The sequence below is a fragment of the Cricetulus griseus genome, chromosome 7 (genome assembly GCF_003668045.3).
Source record: "Cricetulus griseus strain 17A/GY chromosome 7, alternate assembly CriGri-PICRH-1.0, whole genome shotgun sequence".
NCBI classification, from domain to species: Eukaryota; Metazoa; Chordata; class Mammalia; order Rodentia; family Cricetidae; genus Cricetulus; species Cricetulus griseus.
In genome coordinates, this window is record NC_048600.1 from 100977825 (window position 1) to 100997205 (window position 19381).

General features: G+C 48.1%; 1 protein-coding gene across 2 annotated transcripts; it reads right to left on the reverse strand.

Moving 5' to 3' along the window:
- Window positions 1–1684: 1684 nt before the first annotated feature.
- On the reverse strand, window positions 1685–16970 carry Lpo (lactoperoxidase). 2 transcript variants are annotated; one of them, XM_035448284.1, is made up of 12 exons: window positions 16895–16970; window positions 15759–15846; window positions 12722–12882; window positions 12090–12207; window positions 11656–11785; window positions 10784–10990; window positions 9058–9382; window positions 8368–8528; window positions 4808–5060; window positions 3867–4040; window positions 2484–2721; window positions 1685–2296 (listed from the first exon to the last, which is right to left on the reverse strand). In XM_035448284.1, exons 1-12 carry the CDS (start codon window positions 16968–16970, stop codon window positions 2089–2091), a joined length of 2139 nt encoding a protein of 712 aa, XP_035304175.1. In that variant the 3' UTR covers window positions 1685–2088. The 2 variants fall into 2 exon arrangements, with proteins under 2 accessions (XP_035304175.1, XP_035304176.1); XM_035448285.1 differs by lacking the exons at window positions 12722–12882; window positions 15759–15846.
- Window positions 16971–19381: the final 2411 nt, after the last annotated feature.

Below are 19381 nucleotides of genomic sequence, written 5' to 3' on the forward strand. Positions count from 1 at the left end.
TGCTCTAGTCCATATTTGTTATTTGCTCATTTTGTGCCAGACTCTGGGAAGGGGAGGGACAAAGTGCTATCCAAGGGGATGGAAAGCTCAAGTCTGAGAAGGCTTTGCCTGGAGAGTAGAGGCCCCCATGTCCCTGAAGACTGGGACAGTGAGTGGCTCAGGGGTCCTCAAGGGGGTAGATGTCTCTCTACTCCAGGCTTCCAATGATCAGACCCCAGTGTCCAGGGAAGGGAGGGGGTGTCTGGCCAGTGATCTAGTCAAGAGCTGGTCTGTAGCGGGCTGCACACTCCTTCTTCTCTCCTGGCTTTTCACATATGGCAAGGGACCCCTGGGTGAGGTCATGGTGAGGTAAAGCTAGTCTCACTGTGGGGACCAACAGGACAAGTACTTCTCACCCTGACCTCACCAAGGAGGAGAGAGATGTTCACAGATGGGAGCCTCATTTGAGACTCAGAAAAACGCTGTGATCAAGGACTGCCCCAGGAATCTCCAAACGTGGGGAAATGAATCTCTGATTGCTTGGTCTTTGGCTTTAGGTTACTTCCTCCTGTGATGCTGATACTGAACCCAGGGCCCTGTGTATGCCAGGCAAGTCCTCTACCACTGAGCTACATCTCCAGCCCTTTTTTTTATTTGAGGCAAGGTCTTGCTAAGTTGGCCAGGCTGACCTTGAACTTGCTGTATAGCATCTTGACCTTATGATTCTGTACCATCAGGCCTGGCAAGGGTAAATTTGATTAGTCAATTAATTAGCCAACTCACCAGTTCATTAGCTATTTAATTTCTAGAGTGCCAGTATTGAGCTATGGCCTTATACATTGGAGGGTCTCTTTGCTATTTATTTATTTATTTATTTATTTATAGATTTTTTTGTTTATTTACATCCATGGGTATTTTGCCTGCACTGTGCCTAGATGCCACATGCATGTAAGTACTTGCAGTGGCCAGAAGAGGGCATAGGATCCCCTGGGACCGCTGTTTCAGACAGTTTAGAGTAGCATTTTGGGTGCTGGGAATGGATCCAGGGTCCCCTGGAAGAGAAGCCAATGCTCCTAACCACTGATCCATCTCCCAGTCCCTGGAGGATGTTTTTTTGTTTGTTTTACTTTTTAAAAGACTATCAACCAGGCCATGATAGTTTATTCCAAAACTAAGAAGGCCGAAATCATCTAAATTTCGGATGGTAGAGAATTTGGGGCTACTCTGGGCTACATAGTCTGTTCAAGGTCCACCTAAGACATAAAGTGAGATCCTATGAAAAAAAATTAAAGGCTGTATAAGTACACATTGGGCCACAGCACAAAGAACGTTCTGGAGCCACCACTTCAGAAGCTTGAGAGACTCCAAGGACTGTTCAGGCCGAACAGGGTGTTTCTTAGAGGACTGACAAGAGGAAATCCAGGCTTGTTTTTCCATGGTACCCCACAGCAGTGTCACCCCAAGCTCACTCTCTTACTGCTCTGTGGCATTGCTTTTTTTTTTTCCCAGAAGCCCCTTGCCTCCTCCATGGCTTGAGAGCTTCCCACTCAGTTACTGTTCTCCCCCATCAGACTGACTGATGCCCAGGACCTCTTGGCAATAAGACACATCTAGACTCTAAACTTCTAGTTGCTTATATGCAGTGGTTGCAAAGCCTGCCCCTAGGAAGGAACAGTTGGATATTTATTGAGCACTTTGTGTGAACACCAGGCTGAGTGCCACAAGCCACACCTAGAAGCAGGCGACAGTCTCTGGCTCAGGATGCTTGTCATATAGTCTGGGGGGTGGGAGAGGAGGAAACATAAGGGTCAGAGGTCGCAGCTTCAGCCAGTGCTCATTCAGGAAGAGGGCAGGTGACATCTGACAAGCTGGAGGGGCATCATGTTAGAGGGTGGTTTCCACAGGCTGTGATGGTGGCTTAGAAGTGGTGGGAGCAAGTGGAAGGGCTAGAAAGGCTGAGGCAGCCTTTGCCCATTATCTGGAGGAGGTGAGAAATGAAGACTTGGGACTTGGGTGCCCAACTCGAAAGGACCAGGTCACTGAACTTGTTTGAAATGGCATCTTGGACCACGGGCATCTGCCATGTAGGAAGCCGTGGGCAGGAGGTTCCTACTTCTGCCCTGAGGCCCAGGGGGTGAGGTCAAGCTTCTCAATAGCAGAGCAGTCCACAAAGCCGTGGGGGTAGCTGTTGGCCCGGAATGGGTTCAGCGGGACCTTGTTGATGCCAGTGTTGTCACACACAAGTCTTGAAAAGGACACCTTCTGTAGAGAGTCCCGCTGCTTCTCTGTGAAGACCCCAGGGTTCTCCCACCAGAACCTACAAGGACAGAGCAGGGTCATGTCACACAGTCCAGTGGCTAACTGCTCCCCCCACTGCCATAGGACATCCTTGGGAACATGGAAAACCCCTCCTAGGGTGAGGTATGGAGTCAGACCTCGAGAAGAACACTGGGGACCCCTGCCTAAGGGAAGAGCTCCTCACCCCAGACAATGACTTCACTTGCCTGTCTCCATCTCGGATTCGCTGGAACTGCTGGCCCAGGAGACAGGTCAGGAGAGGCCCTACCCGACCCCTGCGGACCAGGGGTTCAGCGATGGCCCCTAACCAGATATCAATGTTGTCAGGGGTTCCGTAGAGACCCATCAGCTTCTTGGCCAGTACCTCATTTCCCAGCACAGCACTCAGCTCTTCCAGCGTCTTTGGCTGTGACAAGCCACAGAAAGCCCTCCAGGAGTTGTACCCTAGGGGAAGGAAGATAGGACTGGCTCATCCCAGGGACATGTCACTTGTGTTCTCCCTTGGGGATGTAACCGCTCTACTTCCAGAAGCTGGGCAAGTCTGGCATCAGAGCTTTTAGGATAAGAGAAATATAATGCATGTCTTTTCATCTGTGGCTCTCCAGTCTTGGGCGAGTGTTGTCGACAGCTTACCTGTGACTCACTGTACCAAGTGCCATGCACACAATAAGAGCGAAGCTGTTGAAGCTTGACTCAAATCCTATAACTAGTGTTATTGTTGATACTGATTGCCAATGTGAAAAGACCTAGACTGTATTTGGAGACATCTCTGGGCATGCTCATGAGGGAGTTTCTCCATAGAGTTAATTTCGGTGGGAAGATCCACCCTGAACTTGGGCAGCAATAGCCTGTGAACCAAAATAAAGAGGAAGGCGCTGCACCAGCACCCATCTCTTGTTGCTTCCTGACCATGGATTCACTGTGAGCGGCTGTCTCACGTTGCCAACACCGTGCCTTCCCTGCAGGACGGGCTGACTGTACCTTCAAACCTTGAGCCAATTTAAGCCCATCCTTCAGTTGTGTTTGCCAGGTATATTATCATAGCAAATGAGAGAAGCAATTCAGACAACTAGTAAATGTCAGGGCTGGGATTTGAACTCAAGCAATCTAGCTTTTAGTCACAACAAAATTGCTTTTCATGTGTACAAACAAAAACTCCACCAGATCTCCCTCCTCCCCTCCCCTCACCCTCCCCTTTCCTCCTTCTTCCTGTTAGGGTTTTTCTGCAGAGCTCATGTTAACTTTGAATGGACAGTCTTCTTGCCCTGGCCTCTGGAGTATTGGGATTGCATGTTGATAGCACCACATCTGGCACTTCTTTCTATTCTGGGCTTTTAAACTGGTTTAATGTTAGTTGTTGCTCTCGTTCTCTTCTGTGACACTAAGGTAACGGCAGGGGTGTATTCACATCTCCACGTTAGGAAAATGGAAGATTTCATTTCCTGGATGTCTTATGTGGGTTTTTAAAATGGGCTTGTCTCTAGCTTTAGGATTAAATTGCTCCTTGGAGTTCCAGAGGAACGTGTCCAAGAGCCTCAGTAGGTAGCCAGAAAGTTCTCCAGACCAGCTGAGTCCCCAGACCCACTCACCAGGCTGTCCATGGTCTCGGGTCCGCTGTATGTTGATGGCAGCGAGGTCGAAGCCATGAATGGTGTGATTCGGCTGGAACAGCATGTTACGGAGTTCCCCTGTCATCATTTTATCCTGATGTGACAGTTTGGCTTTCTTGGCCAGCAGGCCTCGAACCAGAGGATCAATTCCACCTGCAGAGGGACACCAAAGGCCATTCTTCAGATCGGAATAGGGTGAGGACATCTTCCATGCTGGGCCCTCTCTGTCCCAGATACCTTCTCTCAATAGGAAATGGGAATGACCAGGTAGCTCTGACTGGAGAGAAAGAGCACAATGCAGCCTTCCCTTTGTCCCAGGGTATGAGGAGTCCAGGTTACAGTTTCTGAGGTGACAGAAAAGGTCACTCATGGCCTGATGGGTGAATGAATAGCAAGAGGCTTTCTACACATTGCCCTAGAGGAAGAATGATCTTATATCTTCAGGAAAAGCCCTGACTGGTTAACTGGGAAGGAAAGTCAATTTTGACTGAGGAATAAAAAAGCTGCACTCAGCCTATGACTCCTCATGGAGGTAGAAGGTTCTAGAACAGAACAATTTACCAAGCTCACAAATCTGTTTTCAGAGTGCAGCAATGCCTAGGGTAGGAAAAGACAGAAGAATCTTACACAAATGGGAAGCCGGAAGGAAGAAATAGCTATTATTCACTAATCACTCCTGTGTCTTGGGAATTACAATAGGGTGTGTTACACATCTATCTCATTTCATTTGCTATCTGACGACATAAGTATTATTGTTGCCCTCATTTTACAAACATGGAAATTAAGACATGGTGAGATGAATTCCCTTGTCCAAGTTCACAATGGAAATGTCTGGAAGGTGATTCTCATACCAGGAGTCCCTACAAGCTGGTTGGGGAATGAGAGGGCTCAGGCAAGAACACTTCCCTGAGAAGACTCACCATCTTTGACCACCCTCCAGGTGTTGAAGAAGAGCTTGTGCAGGGGGAGCTCAGGTTCTGAACCCCATGGCTGATAATTCTCATCCAGGCGGGATACAGTAGAGGGGACTTCCAAGTGACCAAAGCGGAAAGCAAAGGTGAAGACATTGGAAATTCTCGGGTCTACAGTTTCTCTGTAGCCTTGGTATGGGGGTATCCACTTCTGCAGCTCATCACCCAGTAGGATGGGGAGATAGTCCCTAAAGGTGATAATCTGAAGGGAGAAACAAGTCATGAGGAAAGGACATGAAAAGGTGTAAACCTCTCTGCGATGGGAGGCTGGAGAGGAACAGCTGCCAAGAGAATGGCAAATGAATAACATTTGTACCCAGTTTCCATTCCTATGACCATGGCAGACATTGCTAATCAATCCTGTCATCCTTTCAGCTATTTATCATGATATCTTCACATAGATTATACTAACTGGTAATTTCAATTTGATACTCTGGCTTTAACTACAGGATTTCTGGCTGTAATGTTTTATATGGAAATAGGTCATCTTTATAATTAAAAATGGGGGGTGTCTTTGGTTTTAGAACAAGGTAGTATAGCCTTATTTTCTTTTCCCCTACGATGGGGATGTCCTTCTGTATATATGTTTCTCTTATTGGTTGATGAATAAAACACTGTTTGGACAATAGAGGCAGGAAGACAGGCAGGACTAAGAGACGAGGAGAATTCTGGGAAAGGTGGGCAGAGATAGACCTCGGAGAGATGCCATGTAACCACCAAAGGAGTAACAGGTCTGGGCATTCTCTGGTAAGCCAAGACCACATGGAAATACATAGATTTATAGAAATGGGTTAATAATTAAGACAGAGCTAGCCAATAAGAAGCCCTAGCCATCAGCCAAAAGTTTAATAATTAATATAAGTCTTTGTGTGCTTATTTGGAGGCTGAAGGGCGGTGGGACCTGACAAGAAAGAAATTCCAGTTATAACCATCTGCTTATTGTAAATAAATAATGGAAATTATTCACCAGGAAATAATAAAAGGACTCTGATCTGGTGTGGTGATACATGTCAATAATCCTAGGATTCCAGAAGCTGAGGCAGGAGATATTCCAATTTGAGACCAGCCTGGGCTACATAGTGAGATTCCTATTTCCAACTTGAACAAACAACCCTAAAATGATGACAACAACAATAACCCATGGCTATGGTGATACACACCTCTAATCCCAGGACTGGTGGTGTGAAGGCATGAGGACTGGGTGTTCGAGGTCAGCTTTGTCTACACAGTGAGTTTGAGACCAGCCTGTGCAACAAGAGACTAGTGAGACTGGATAGATGGCTCCATGGTTAAGAGCACTTGCATCTCTCCTAGAGGACCTGAGTCCAGTCCCAGCACCCATATCAGAAGGGTCATAGCTATCTGTAACTCCAGCTCCAGGGACCTCACACCCCCTTTGGACTACACATAGAGACACATAAGTTAAAATTTCAAGAAGATACTCTAAAAGCTAGAACAAGAATAGGAACGTCTGGGTTACCCTAGAATTTGAGGAATGACCATGTGGTGAGTTCTACCCCCAGACAGAAGTGGGTACAGAGGAGTTTGGCAGCCTAAAACCTCCAATAGAGATATACAAAAAGAAGCCAAGATATGCCTGCTCTCTTTTCAGAGACTAAGGGCCAGGGAAATCCAGTGCAGACTAGCAGAGAGCTCCTGAGAACCCTAGCCAAGTCTTCCCTGCTCCTCAGGGGCTCCTCCTTCCTGTGCTCCAGACCACAGACCATCTCAGCCTTCTGTGGGGGCAGTGGAACCCTATTTCCTCTCACCCTTGGCTCCTCACCAAGGAGACCCAGGCATGGTGGCTTCTGCTTCTATAAGGAGGTTGCTTAGCAACATCAGGCAGCCAGAAAAAAAACAAAACAAAACAAAACAAAACAAAAAAAAAAACAAAAAAATCCGACTAACTTTGGTGCCCTGAATCAGCACCAGCAGGAACAGAATTGGAAGGTCACATGCACTGGAAGAATGAAGAGGACCACAGGGCACAGGAAGGACTCGGAACCAACCTGTCACTGGAACAGAAACAAAATCACACTAGAACCTATGTGCTAGACCTAAGCAGGGTCAAGACAAGCTAGAGTAAAGATTCAGATAGTATTAAAGTCACTGGAATGTTCAGTAATACCATGAACCAGGAAAGTCACAGTTTGAGTGAGAAAATGTGATCAACTGATGCCGATGCCGACAGGAGTCAGACAGTTAGTTCCTAAAGATTTTATGCAGCTCTGGGGAGATGGTCCAGTCAGTAGAGCGCTTTGCCTTGCAAGCACAAAGACCTGGCTTTGATCCCCAGAACCCAGAGCTGGGGAGGCAGAGGCAGTAGATCCCTGCAACTTGTGAGCGGGCCAGTCTAGCCTACTTTGTAAGTTCAAAGCTAAAGTATGTGTTTAGGTTTCTGAAGTAATGACACACGAGGGAGGCTGACCTCTGGCCTCCACATACACATGTATACATACATGCAAACCCCCAAACATATGTGCACACCCCCAAGCACACAGACAAACACATAGTATTTTATTTATTTGCTGCAGTGTTTCAGATTGAATGTAGAGCCTGGACTGTGCTAGGCCTGCACTCTACCACTGAGCTGCAACCCTACCCTACAGCTGATAATGATTTTAAAGTCACCATCTTAAAAAATGCCTCATCAGAATACAGATTTTCCTGAAACCAGTAGGAAAAGGGAAACTTCTCTGCAAAGAAGTTTTAAAAAGGTAAAAAAGAAATAAAATTGAAAATGCACTACTTGAGATAATAGTAATAATAACAGCATTAATAAGCTTGAGTCAATTTAGCAGTAGAGTGGAAATGACAGAGGCTAGACATGGGAAAGACGAGCAAAATTTAGTAATCCACACAACAGGGAGAAAATAGGCTAACATAGAACCTCTAGCAAACTAGACCCTAAGAACAATATATAAAAGGTCTAACTACTTAGCTGCCAGATATGATATGGAACACTCATGAGCTCAGACCTCAGAAGGTAGAGGCTGGAGTATCAGGAGGTCATGGCTAATGTGGGCTAAATGAAATCCTATCTTAAAATCAAACCACAATCAAACACACACACACACACACCACACACACACACACACACACACACACCAACCTTTCTAAGTCTCTTTCAGTTAGTTGATAAAGCAATCCAAAATCAAGTATGTCTATGGCACATAGCTTATAGAGAGCAAATTCAAAAAGAAGAGAAATTAAGATAGCTGAAGGGTATCATTGCAAGGGAACGGCCCTAAGCATGAGAGAACCTGTGGTCTCCCCAATGGCAATGGAGCAGGCTCATGGAGGGACCACACAAGGATGACTCCCCCCATCTGGAACATGGGGATACATTTTAAAGCAGGGAGCTGACCAGGCGCTTGGAGAGAAGCAAAAGAGAGGAAGGAGTGAGGAAGATTGTGGAAAAGAGCATGCAGCTGGAAGTTACCAAACAGAAAACAGAGGTGGGAGCTGGCACAGGCGGCTGGCAGTGGCAGGTGCTCCTGTCTCCATACCTGTATGAGGGCTCCCATGATTCTCCTGGCTTCCTGATAGATCGTCTCACCATCCCAATGGGGGTTGAGTCTTTTCAGTTCCCTGGCTAGTCGGTTGTGCTCCCGGAGAAAGAGTGTATGGGATGTGGCCAGCAAGATCTGCTCCGAGGCTCGGGAGTCTCCTAAAAGTCCCAAAGGCAGGAAGATGGGTTCTCTCTAAGCAGGACTAGGAACCTGCACATAGAAAGATGGGGAGCCCCCAGGACTCTCTCTCTAAAGCCCCTCCTTCAAGGTAGTCTAAAGGAAATCAGGTGGAGAGGACAGACAGATGGGCCGTGAGGTCTGTGGTGGGATTATGGAACTGTGCCACCAAGCTGGGCTAGAAGTATGCCTGTGATAGAGAATCCGAGAAAGGTTTGTATTAAAACAGTAATGACTAACTTTGGTGGGTGATGGGGATATGTGGGTTTTCTTTGTATTTTTTTTCTGGACTCATTTTGTTCTACAGTGAACACTTGTTCTTAGATTCTTTCTTCATCTGGGCCCTTTCTCTACTCCTAGTTCAGTGGTACAAATGGCTTGGGGCGTGCTACAGATAGTGGAGGCTTGGGTATTTTCCTGAAAAGATGCTGAGATGGAGCAGCTTCCCTGGATGATCCCTTTGCCCCTTAGCCCCTTGCTTTTTTTTTTTTTTTTCTAGGCTAGACTCACCTGCCAAGAAGCAGGGCACACCAGCAGTTTTGTTAATGACCTCACAGGGGCTGGGCTTCACACTGACAAAAGGCAGGAGGGGCAGTCCATGGTCTGAGACCTCTTCATTGACAGCCAGGAGACCCAGGGGGCTGCTGAGGTTTCGAAGTCGATTTGCCAGGCTTGGCTCCGAACCATACACCATGCTAGCATCCATGAAAGAGGTTAGAGCATTGATTTGCTCTCTGGCCAGGGACTGGTAGGGTGATGTGGGGCAGACAAATCCAGCTCTGAAGAAAGGCATGCATTTCCCCTGAGTCTTCAATTTAGGGTCACCCTCAGGAAACTGTAGAGAGATGGGTTGGAAAGTGACGGCACAGGGACAAAACATCTGTCCCCTGGCCACCCTTCCCAGGGTCACTCTGGTCGAAAAGATGCTCATGCACTCTTGTGGGACTTTTGGCAGACACTGGCCCTCGATGCCTCCTGCTGACGTTACACTTCGAGGGCCCATAACACTCCCAAGTTCATTAGTGCAAGAGCAGAAAGTAATGATTCATTCTTTCACAGCAAGAGCTCAGAAATGGCAGGGTTTCCTGAGAGCCCAGACAGGCAAGCAGCATATGACATGAGCCTTACTAATTAGTCCTGAAATAGCAACCCGGGAATTCCACGTGCCAGCCTGGAATGCATACTTCACCTCATTCTGTCCCCCAGAGAGCCTGTGAGTCTCTTACACATGAGAAACAGTCTCAATAAATTAACTTGTCCCAGCACCCATAAACTAGGGGGGAAAGATGTGAGACTCAAGTCCAGATCAGCCTCAGCCCATGGTGCAGATTTTTTTTTTTTTTTTGCACCACAACACAGAGTCTTGATTTGTTGTCGAGTAAACAAATAATTCTCTAAAGGCAAACTCTATGGTTAAGAAGAGGAGACCAGGGCTGGAGAAATGCACTGACTGCTCTTCCAGAGGTCTTGAGTTCAATTCCCAGCAACCACATGGTGGCTCACAACCATCCGTTATGAGATCTGGTGCCCTCTTCTGGTGTGCAGATATACATGGAAGCAGAATGCTGTATACATAATAAATAACTAAATAACTAAATAAATAAATAAAATCTTAAAAAAAAGAAGAGGAGACCATTGCAATCCCCTCTCCTGCTGGGCATTCCATGTCCTTGCTGCTCACTGAGCTACAAATCTGCTTTCCAGCTCCTTCTGGAAAAGGAAGTCTTCCTTCGGGGCAACATACAACAGAATTCCACAAACTAAGTATAGGATGAACTCAAGGCGGGAAGGGGGTTGGTGGGTAGAATGGATGGATCTGTCTTGATAAAATTCAGATTCTATCTCTCAATATCTGGGAGGGGGAGGCTTGAGATTCTGGGTTTCAAGTAAGTCCCCCAGGAGACAAGAGACTTAGATGCTGCTGGGTGGTATAGACAAGCTCAGACTTCCCAACTCTGTCAATAGTTCACCTGCTCATTTCCACATCAGCCTGTTGTCCTTGAGAACGAATACAATATCTTACTGTTGAATCCCTGGTGCTCGCATCATTCCCTGGCACAGAGTAGGTTGCGATTGCTTAATTACCGAGTGGATGGATAAGCACATGAATAGATGTGAAGCTATGGTGTCAGCATTCAAAGCTGTCGAGAGACCCTGATCATTGGGCTGGGAATACGTGCTACGTGGAAGTTGCAAGGGGCTTGTCAGGGACATCTATCTGGATGCAGAGGCCTACCATGATGGGGAAGCAGTTGTCTCCCTGGATACACTGTTCTTCACACTGGGCTTTGGAGTAGCTGTCACTCCCCATCTCAGTTTCAGGGGCAAAGTCCAGGTCGTGGTCCACGATTTGACCCCATTGCATGAAGAGCAGGGATCTGTTTTGGTCCAGAGTTTCCTCCTCATTCAGATAGCCAAGAATCTGGTTAGAGACGTCACGGGGCTGCACATGGAGAGGAGGGGGGGGGTTAGGTTGGAGGAAAGCATGCTTTGCGGAGTCAGATCCAACCACAGATTGTTGGGGACCTACAATGCAATCCCCAACAGACGCGTGTGAGGTGGGGTGCTTGGTAACTTTGTAGATGAGGACCCGACCTTAGCAGGAGAGTCAAAGCTCCTGGTCCTGCAGCTACAAAGGGGTAGGGATGGAATTGAACCTACGTCTGTGTGACTGGACAGTGGTCAAGCATCCCTACTATGAAGAGAGAAAACCAAGGCAAGCTGACGCTGACATGCCTGTGACAGACGTGCCAGTTTTCTGGGCATGGGAAGAAGGACCCTGGGGAGAAGCTGTCAACTCAGATGAGGCCAACAGATAAGACCCGCAGTAAAATGACAGCTGGTGCACTCCAGGGGCTGGGACAGGGTAGGCGCAAGTAGAATAGAGCAAGGAAACCATCTGCCTGGGAGACCCCAGGGTATCAAGCTTGTGACAGTTGGGACATTACCGCCACCACCGGGCTGGGTCCCGGGCTCTGCCGCCCTCTCGTGGCAGTTCGGGGAACATATCGCTAGGGAGCAAGTCCTAATTTGAGTTTGTGCCTCCCCTTTTCCTTTTCAGGGTGCTGTGTCTCCTTGCCTCCCATCCTGCACCCCGCCCTTCTTCACCTGCGGGAGAATGAAGCCATTCCGCGTCTTCCCTGGCGTCCACCCGAAGGGGAGGGAGAGCCCGTCTTCGTACTCTGCGGGCAGCCATCGAGCCAGTGCCCTGTTGGCGGATCCCAGCGCTGGATTCTTCCTGAAATCCAGCAAGACAGCTCTCACCCTTGGCAGGTGACCTCTTGGCACCCCACCTTCACCCTGGTACTCTTAACCTGAGCTGTGCAGGAGGGAAAGAGGATGTGGAGGAGAGGCCCTTTGCACTGTGGAGTTTTGAATTTCCCAACCCCAAGGCATGGGACTTCCTGCTCCATGGAAAGGGCCCCTCCCAGTGGGTCACAGTGGCCTCACTGGAGATGGGTTCTCTTCAAAGGGATCCAGAAGTTGTGCCTCCAATGTCCAAGGGACAGAGATGCTTGCTGGGGGGTGGCTGGTAGGGTCACCTGTTGTTACAGTCTCCAGTGATGGTCCGGTAAGGGTTGCTCATGTTGCAAGTCACTGTCGGAGCCGGGTGACCACAACCCACTTCCCAAGAGAGCGAAGTCAAGTCCAGGCCTTGGCCTGAAACAGAAGAGAAATCCAAACAGGGCAGAGTTCTGAGACACTGGCAGCAGGCAGGGAATCAGACTAGAGGTGACTGTTCGGTGTTCCCCAGAACAGGCTAGAAGTTCAACCTCTTGAGACACTGCCAACAATGCCTATGACATTGGTGGCTTACATCTCCTCTTCATCTACAGTAGTGAGGACCCTGGTTTGGGGCCAGAAACCCTGTTTATTGACTTTGGCATTTCCTCCAGGCAGAAGCTTTACAAACTGTCATAACACTCCAAGCACAGGTGTCCCTTCTCTATCAGTTGGCAATATAACCTTGTCACGAGTTCTTTCATCCGCAAAAGGGACATTGGCTTAGCTGTCTCCGTAGGCCCTCTGAGCTCTGCCAGTATGGCCTTTGGGTTTAACTAAGAAGGGAGACAGACATGCCTCTTTGTGTAGATAGTCCCTAGCAGCTTTTGGAGGCTGCTGTCTGTACTCAAGATCCCTTTCTGTCATTAGAGGGCTAGTGAGTTGTCTGTACCTGTGGCATTGGTCAAGGGCACCTTCATCCTCAGTCTGTTTAGAGACTGTTCCCACACCTGCCCGATGCGGATGGCTGTGCGCGTCCGGCCTTTGGCTTGCTTGAGATACCCTGAGAGGTGACGAGTAGTAGGAGCCTGGCTGGTCATGGCAGTCTTCATCCTACAGTAGGAACCAATGGGGCTCATGAGCTGGCTCTGTGGAAGTGTGTCGGTGGCTCACAGGAGAAATGCAGGGGAGTGTGAGGACAGGGGAGAGACACAAGGGTTCTGAGAAGTAAACATGGGCTCTCAGCATTGTCTCTCTTATCTTGTCTGATGCTGCTGGAGAAACCTCTTTGGGGAGAAGGAAACCACTGTGGCTATGAAGCACAGTTAAGTCAGACCTTAAGTAAAGCTGGGGCATGGATTAAAAGAGTCCCAGATTCCAGCTGGAAGATTGTACCTGGATGTCTGTGTCAGAACCAACTGGGCATCTTAAGACCACCCAGGTCCTGCAATGGATGAATCCAGACTAGAGAACTCCTGGTACACTGCCGAGGCCCATAACCTAATAATTTTAGGACTGGGACATGAATGGGCCTCCAGTTCTGCCCAAGAATCCAGCCCTAGAGCTAGTGTGGAGTCTGTGGCCAAAAGCACCCAGCCTAATGTCAAATGTCTCAGGAAAGCTCAGCCTTAGTGCTTTATCTTCCACGTGTAAAACAAGAGTCCCTAAGACCTTCTACTCTGAAGTCTACAGCAAATCAGAGAGGCTAGGGACTTGAAAGTCCTCTTGCCTCACTGTGCCTCAGTTTCCTTGTGTGTGAGGATTTCTCTAAGAGGCCTCTGTCTCTAAAGCTCTGAAATATTGAAAATGGCTTGGGTTCTCACAAAACCAGCCAGCCTCACTGGCTGCAATAGGCATTGCAGCCTTCTCTCTTCATATTAGGCCATTAGCTCCATTTACAGTGCTATGGGTGTCACGGCTTATCCCAAGGGCCTGATGAGATGAGAACAAGGGCACAGGGAGGGTCAGCCCTAGCCTAAAAAGAATCATGCTGTCCTTAAAAACAAAACAAAACAAGCTGGGCATGGTGGCACACACCTTTAACCCCAGAACTCAGGAGGCAGGTGGAATTTCTGTGAGTTTGAGGCCAGCCTGGTCTACAAAGCAAGTCCCGGGCTGTTATATAGAGAAATCCTGTCTCAAAAAACAAAACAAAGCAAACAAACAAACAAACAAAAAACAAACCAAAACTAACCCCCCAAACCAAAAACAAACAAACCAAACCAAACCAAACCAAAAAAACCCACAAGACTTTATCATGCAATGGCTTTGGCTAGCCATGATATTTAGACTTGATATGTATGCCTGGCTCTGCCTCTTGGGTGCCTGGATTAAAGTCACACAACACCACGCACATCCTATTTTTTTTGTTTTGTTTTTATGAGACAGTGTAGCTCAGTACCCCAGAGAGGGTGGGGTCATGTCTAAAGCCAGATACCCCAAGCCTAGGTTTGGAGCCCTCAGTGCAGGCCAGAGAGCTTTCCAGGTCTTTGAGTTGGCATCAGATTTCTTTATATACTCAGAAAAGTACCCAAAGAGAGGCCCTGCTAAGCCACTGAGCTGTTTGGGACTAGTGGATTTCCCATCCCTGGTTTCCCTGCTTCTCTCTCTACTCAGCCCCCAAGGAGAGTGGGGGGAGTCCTGAACAAGGGAGGGGACCTTTGGGCTCCCTCTTGTCACCACACAGCCCAAGCACTTCAGAGCCAAGGAAGCCGGCAGCTTGGGACTTTACCTCCTTAGACTGACCTTTGAACTCATGAAATGATACTGTTTCTGGGGACTAAAAGCAATCTAAAAGTCACCAAAAAAAAAAATCACAGAATAGAGAGTTCACCCAGGGATGAGGCTGAGAGACAGAACTATGAAGGATTGAAGGTGTCTGCCACTCCTGCTCCCCTGGACTGGGGATTGAACCCACAACTTTGCACTTGCTTGGCCAGCACTCTGTGCTGCATCCTCAGTTCTCTTTTCCCTTTTTCTTTTGAGACAAGCTCCTACTGATTCACCAATTGCCTAGGTTGCCCTTGAACTTACTCAGCTATAGAGACTGGCCTTGAACTTGCCATCCTCCTATGGCAGCCTCAAGTAACTGGGATTGACTATAGGTCTGCACCACCAGGGTTGACCACATGGTGGTTCTTGTTTTTCAGATGCTCTACTGGTGGAAGGTAGACTTCCTAAGGGAAGAACCTGGTCCAAATGGCTGGTTTCATGAGTCCCAGCCCCTTCAAGGGGTAATGGTGGCTTGGTCTGCTGATCAGGTGTCTCAGATCCATCAGGAGGTTTTATGTGCTCCTTGTCCAGCTGCTGTGGGTGCAGTCTCAAAGGACCACCCCAGTAGCCTTGTTTGACACTAGCTCCTGAGCCCTTGTGGCTGCCTGGTTAATGGTTCCCAGTAATAGCACCAGCATGCTTAACTCTTGCCACTAGAGCCCCAAGCCTAGGGCCACATCAGCTTTCATGTGGGTATGTGAAAGCTCTACACCCTTGCTCCAAGGTGGGACAGGCTCCATGGTACACCTGACACTCTAGGTCTCTCTGGGTAGTGGCGGGTTGGTCAGGCTGAGGCCACACTGCAAACCGCATCCTCACTTAAGTGAGAACACGTCTCTTGTAAACTGCCTGCATGGACTCCATGCTTGTGGTTCTGTTTCTGGAGCACCTGACCCAAGTCAGACTGTATTAGTTAAATGAAAAACTTCCTGAGCCTGGCAGACATAACCAAAGGGAACCCTGGGCCACAAGGAGGGAAGCCTTTTGGGGTTATACTAGATGTCCTCTCAAGGCCCTTAGAAGCTGGGATTTGGGGATTTGGGAGCTATTGTTTCTGTTTGGTACATACTTGGTGGAGGTGGAGATGGAGAGTGGTGGAAAGGCAAGTTTTATAATTGCTTTGGCTCCCTGGCCTGTTGGGGCTGGTCTAGGTGCACTTGTCAGTCACAGGACGCCTGAGAAGGGAGTTCACACACATGTCCACATGTCTCACTTACTTGTCCCGGGAATCCAGGAAGGCCTTGTTGACCCGCACCCTGACCTCATCCACTGTTTCACGGATGGTGGCCGTTCTGGCAGTTGGAGCTTGGGGAGGGAAAAGCAGGAAGCAGGGCATCACATATCACTCCTGAAATCCCCCTTACTTCGGCTTCCCTCTCAGCCATCACCTCATCTCTCAAACGAGTGCAGGTAGGGAATCGAGGACATTTCATAAGACCCCCTTAAACCTTCCTAATGCTTCGATCCTTGAATACAGTTCCTCATGTTATGGTGACTTCCCGGCCATAAAATTATTTTCAGTGCTACTTCATGACTGTAATTTTGGTATTGTTATGAATTGTAATGTAAATAGCTGATATTGCCCATGGTCTTAGGTGACACTTGTGAAAGGGTCGTTCATCCCCTCAAAGGAGTCTCGACCCACTGATTGAGAACAATAGCCTTAAAAGAAGGTGGCACAGAGTGGGAAGAGTCCAGTCTGCTTTTCAACAAGATGTCAAAAATTGCTCTTTGGAATTCCAGTGGAGTGCCTGGAAAGAGGACAATGGCCTGTCCAGTGTGACCACTCAGTTTGGGCTGCCTGGTTTCCGGTGAGATGGTCTCGTGGGCCCTTAAGCAAGCCTATCAGAGTTTACCCAACAGCCAGGATGTTGGAGCAAGGAAGACAAGGACATTAAAGGAAAGATGGGCTCCTTGATCCCCTCGGGTTGGGGTGTGGAGTACAAGAGGCAGTGTCTATTCCCTTCAAGGAGACTACAGCGGGTTGAACTGTGTCTGGTTGGAAGGTTCAGCATGTGGTCTTATTTCCAAATAGTTTCTGCAGATACGATTAATTCAGACAATGTCGTGCTAATTATCGTGAACCCCAAGTCCAGTCAATGGTGGGTTTAGGAAAAGACACACAAAGAGGGCATTCAGAGACAGGGGTAGCTACAAGCCAAGGATACTAAAGATGTCTGCAGCCATCAGAAGCTGGAAGGGCCTTCAGGAGGAACATGACCCTCTATTACCTTCATCTTGGATTTCTAGCCTTCTGGGATGTGTGACTAAATCTGTATTGTCTCCAGCCACACAGCTTCTAGTGCTTTTGTCGCAGCCCTATTCCAAGAAGCAAATACAACATGGCACTTACCATAAGTGGTAGATGCTGCCATCTGGAGCAAGGTCAGGGAAGCCAGGAGGGCTGGGAGGTGCAGAAGGACTTTCATCGCTGAAAAGAGATCAGGATCATACTAGGAGCCTTGGTGGGGCCCCATGGAAAGAGATGGAATCTCAGAAAACAGGGAAAGCTGGGGTGAAGTCAGATGCCCTGGCCACGCACACTCGTGGTGTGCACAGACTGGGAGAGCCAGAAAGATGCAGGAAAAGAAGCTTGAGGGTTCAAGGCCCTGAGTTCTACTCTGCATTTGCCCCACCCAGCACCTGGAGCTTGGGCAAATTACTTAACACTGAGCCACTGGCCTGCCAGTAAGGGGGCAGGGTCAAATGACCCAGGATGCCCCATTCTGCCTGGGGAGCCCGGGCTGGTTACGTCACAGATAGGAGACATGTTTCCAAGCCTCGGGAGTTCTCGCCCCTTCTTCAGACAGCTTGTTTCCTGCTAGCCAGGCTCTTCCTGGGTGGCACAGGGCATGGGTTGGGAGAGGATACCACACCACTCCTCAGAATTTCCACCGGCCTTTTCCCCTCCCTCAAAAAATCAACTTGGCAGGAACATATGGAAGAATGTCGGGACAAACTTGAGTTTCCCTGGGCCCCAGCCATTGTCTGGGGCTGCCTGCAGAGCCTCACTTCCTACACTAATGCCTTCATCATGACTTTTCACGCTAAGCCTAAATCACCAGACTAAAATTTGAGCAGTTTTGTTTCTTCTTTCTCCATTCCTTTCTTGATTTCTTCTCTCCCCACTCCCCCTCCCTTCTCTTCTGGTGACTCAGGGCTGTCCACATCACCATTAAGCAGCATGCCTGGCCCTCCAAGACCTCCATCCCCCAACCCCCGCCCCCGCCCCCGCCACCTTGTTGAATGTATCTTTCATAAGATAACTTTAGAAAAAAGGGTAAGATATGAATAAATATCTCTCTGGCTAAGATCTTTTTTTCTTTTCAAAACAGGTTTTCTCTGTGTAGGCCCAGGTGTTCTGGAACTCACTCTGTAGCCCAGGCTGGCCCTGAACTCATAATCCTCCTGTCTCAGCCTGAGTACGAGGATTACAGGTGTGTGCCCACACCTTTCTGTTACGGTTTCTTTGTGACTACAGGAGAACTCTCACAATATCTGTTGAGTCAAGCAAATGTGATTTTACAGTATTGCTGAGGTGTTTTTGTTTTCAACAGTATTTACAAAAACAGCATGAATATCTCCCACCATAACTGTATAAACCACTCAATACAGAAATGCTGAGAGCTTGAAACAGAGCTCTAGAATGTTCGAATCTTGTAAAGTCGAGGCTCTTGACCTATTGAGCGTCCACCCTCCCATTTCCTCCTCCTTCCAGCCTGAGCAACCACCATATTAGATTAGGAAATCCAGCTACTCATCTCTTTTGAGACACATGCATACTTTCTTTACTAGGAAGAGGAAGAAAGAATCCAAGGCCAAAGCTGAATTATTTTCCGTGTCATGGCCAAGGTTCCTGGTTTGTGTGAAGGAAGGGTGTGGGGCTAAAAGCAGAGCCAGGCAAATATGGGGCCATACCATGGAAAACAGGTATGCAAACAGTGTGGAAAGACTCTGTCTGTAGCTGGATGCAGCCTGGGTAAAGCATACAGAGTATTGGGTTTCTGTGCTATTTAAGGTGTCTACCTGCATCCATAGCTTCATGTTCAGTTTAGGCATGTCCCAAACCTCTCAGTCTTCATTTTTCCCTGAGACTCAGTATGCTCTAAAGAGAGACCCACAGCAGCTGGGAGTTGGTGGTGCACGCCTTTAATTCCAGCACTCGGGAGGCAGAGGCAGGCGGATCTCTGAGTTTGAGGCCAGCCTGGTCTCCAGAGTGAGTGCCAGGATAGGCTCCAAAGATACACAGAGAAACCCTGTCTCGAAAAAAACAAAACAAACAAACAAAAAAAAAACAAAAAAAAAAAAAAACAAAAAAAACCAAAAAAAACCCACAGCTTCTCTTCCCAAGTGTGTGTGTGTGTGTGTGTGTGTGTGTGTGTGTGTGTGTGTGTGTGTGTGTGTGTCAGGGGCAGGGGACACAACCCCAAGCCTATATTCAGGCAATGTCCTGTCTGCCTCATGAACTCCTGTGTGCTTTCAACACCCGAGCCAGATAGATGTCCCCTTCCTTATGAAGTATATCAGATTTCTCTGGGAAAAGTTAGGTTATTCCCCTCCTGTCACACCTCAGTAGTTTGCTCATATCTTTCCATGTCTGTTTTCATATGAGACCATGATGCCTTATTTTGTTCTTTTTTTTTTTTTTTTTTTTTTTTTTTTTTTTTTTTTTTTTTTTTTTTTCGAGACAGGGTTTCTCTGTGTAGCTTTGGAGCCTATCCTGGCACTTGCTCTGGAGACTAGGCTGGCCTCGAACTCACAGAGATCCACCTGCCTCTGCCTCCCAAGTGCTGGGATTAAAGGCATGCGCCACCAATGCCGGGCAAGTTCTTTTGGGTTC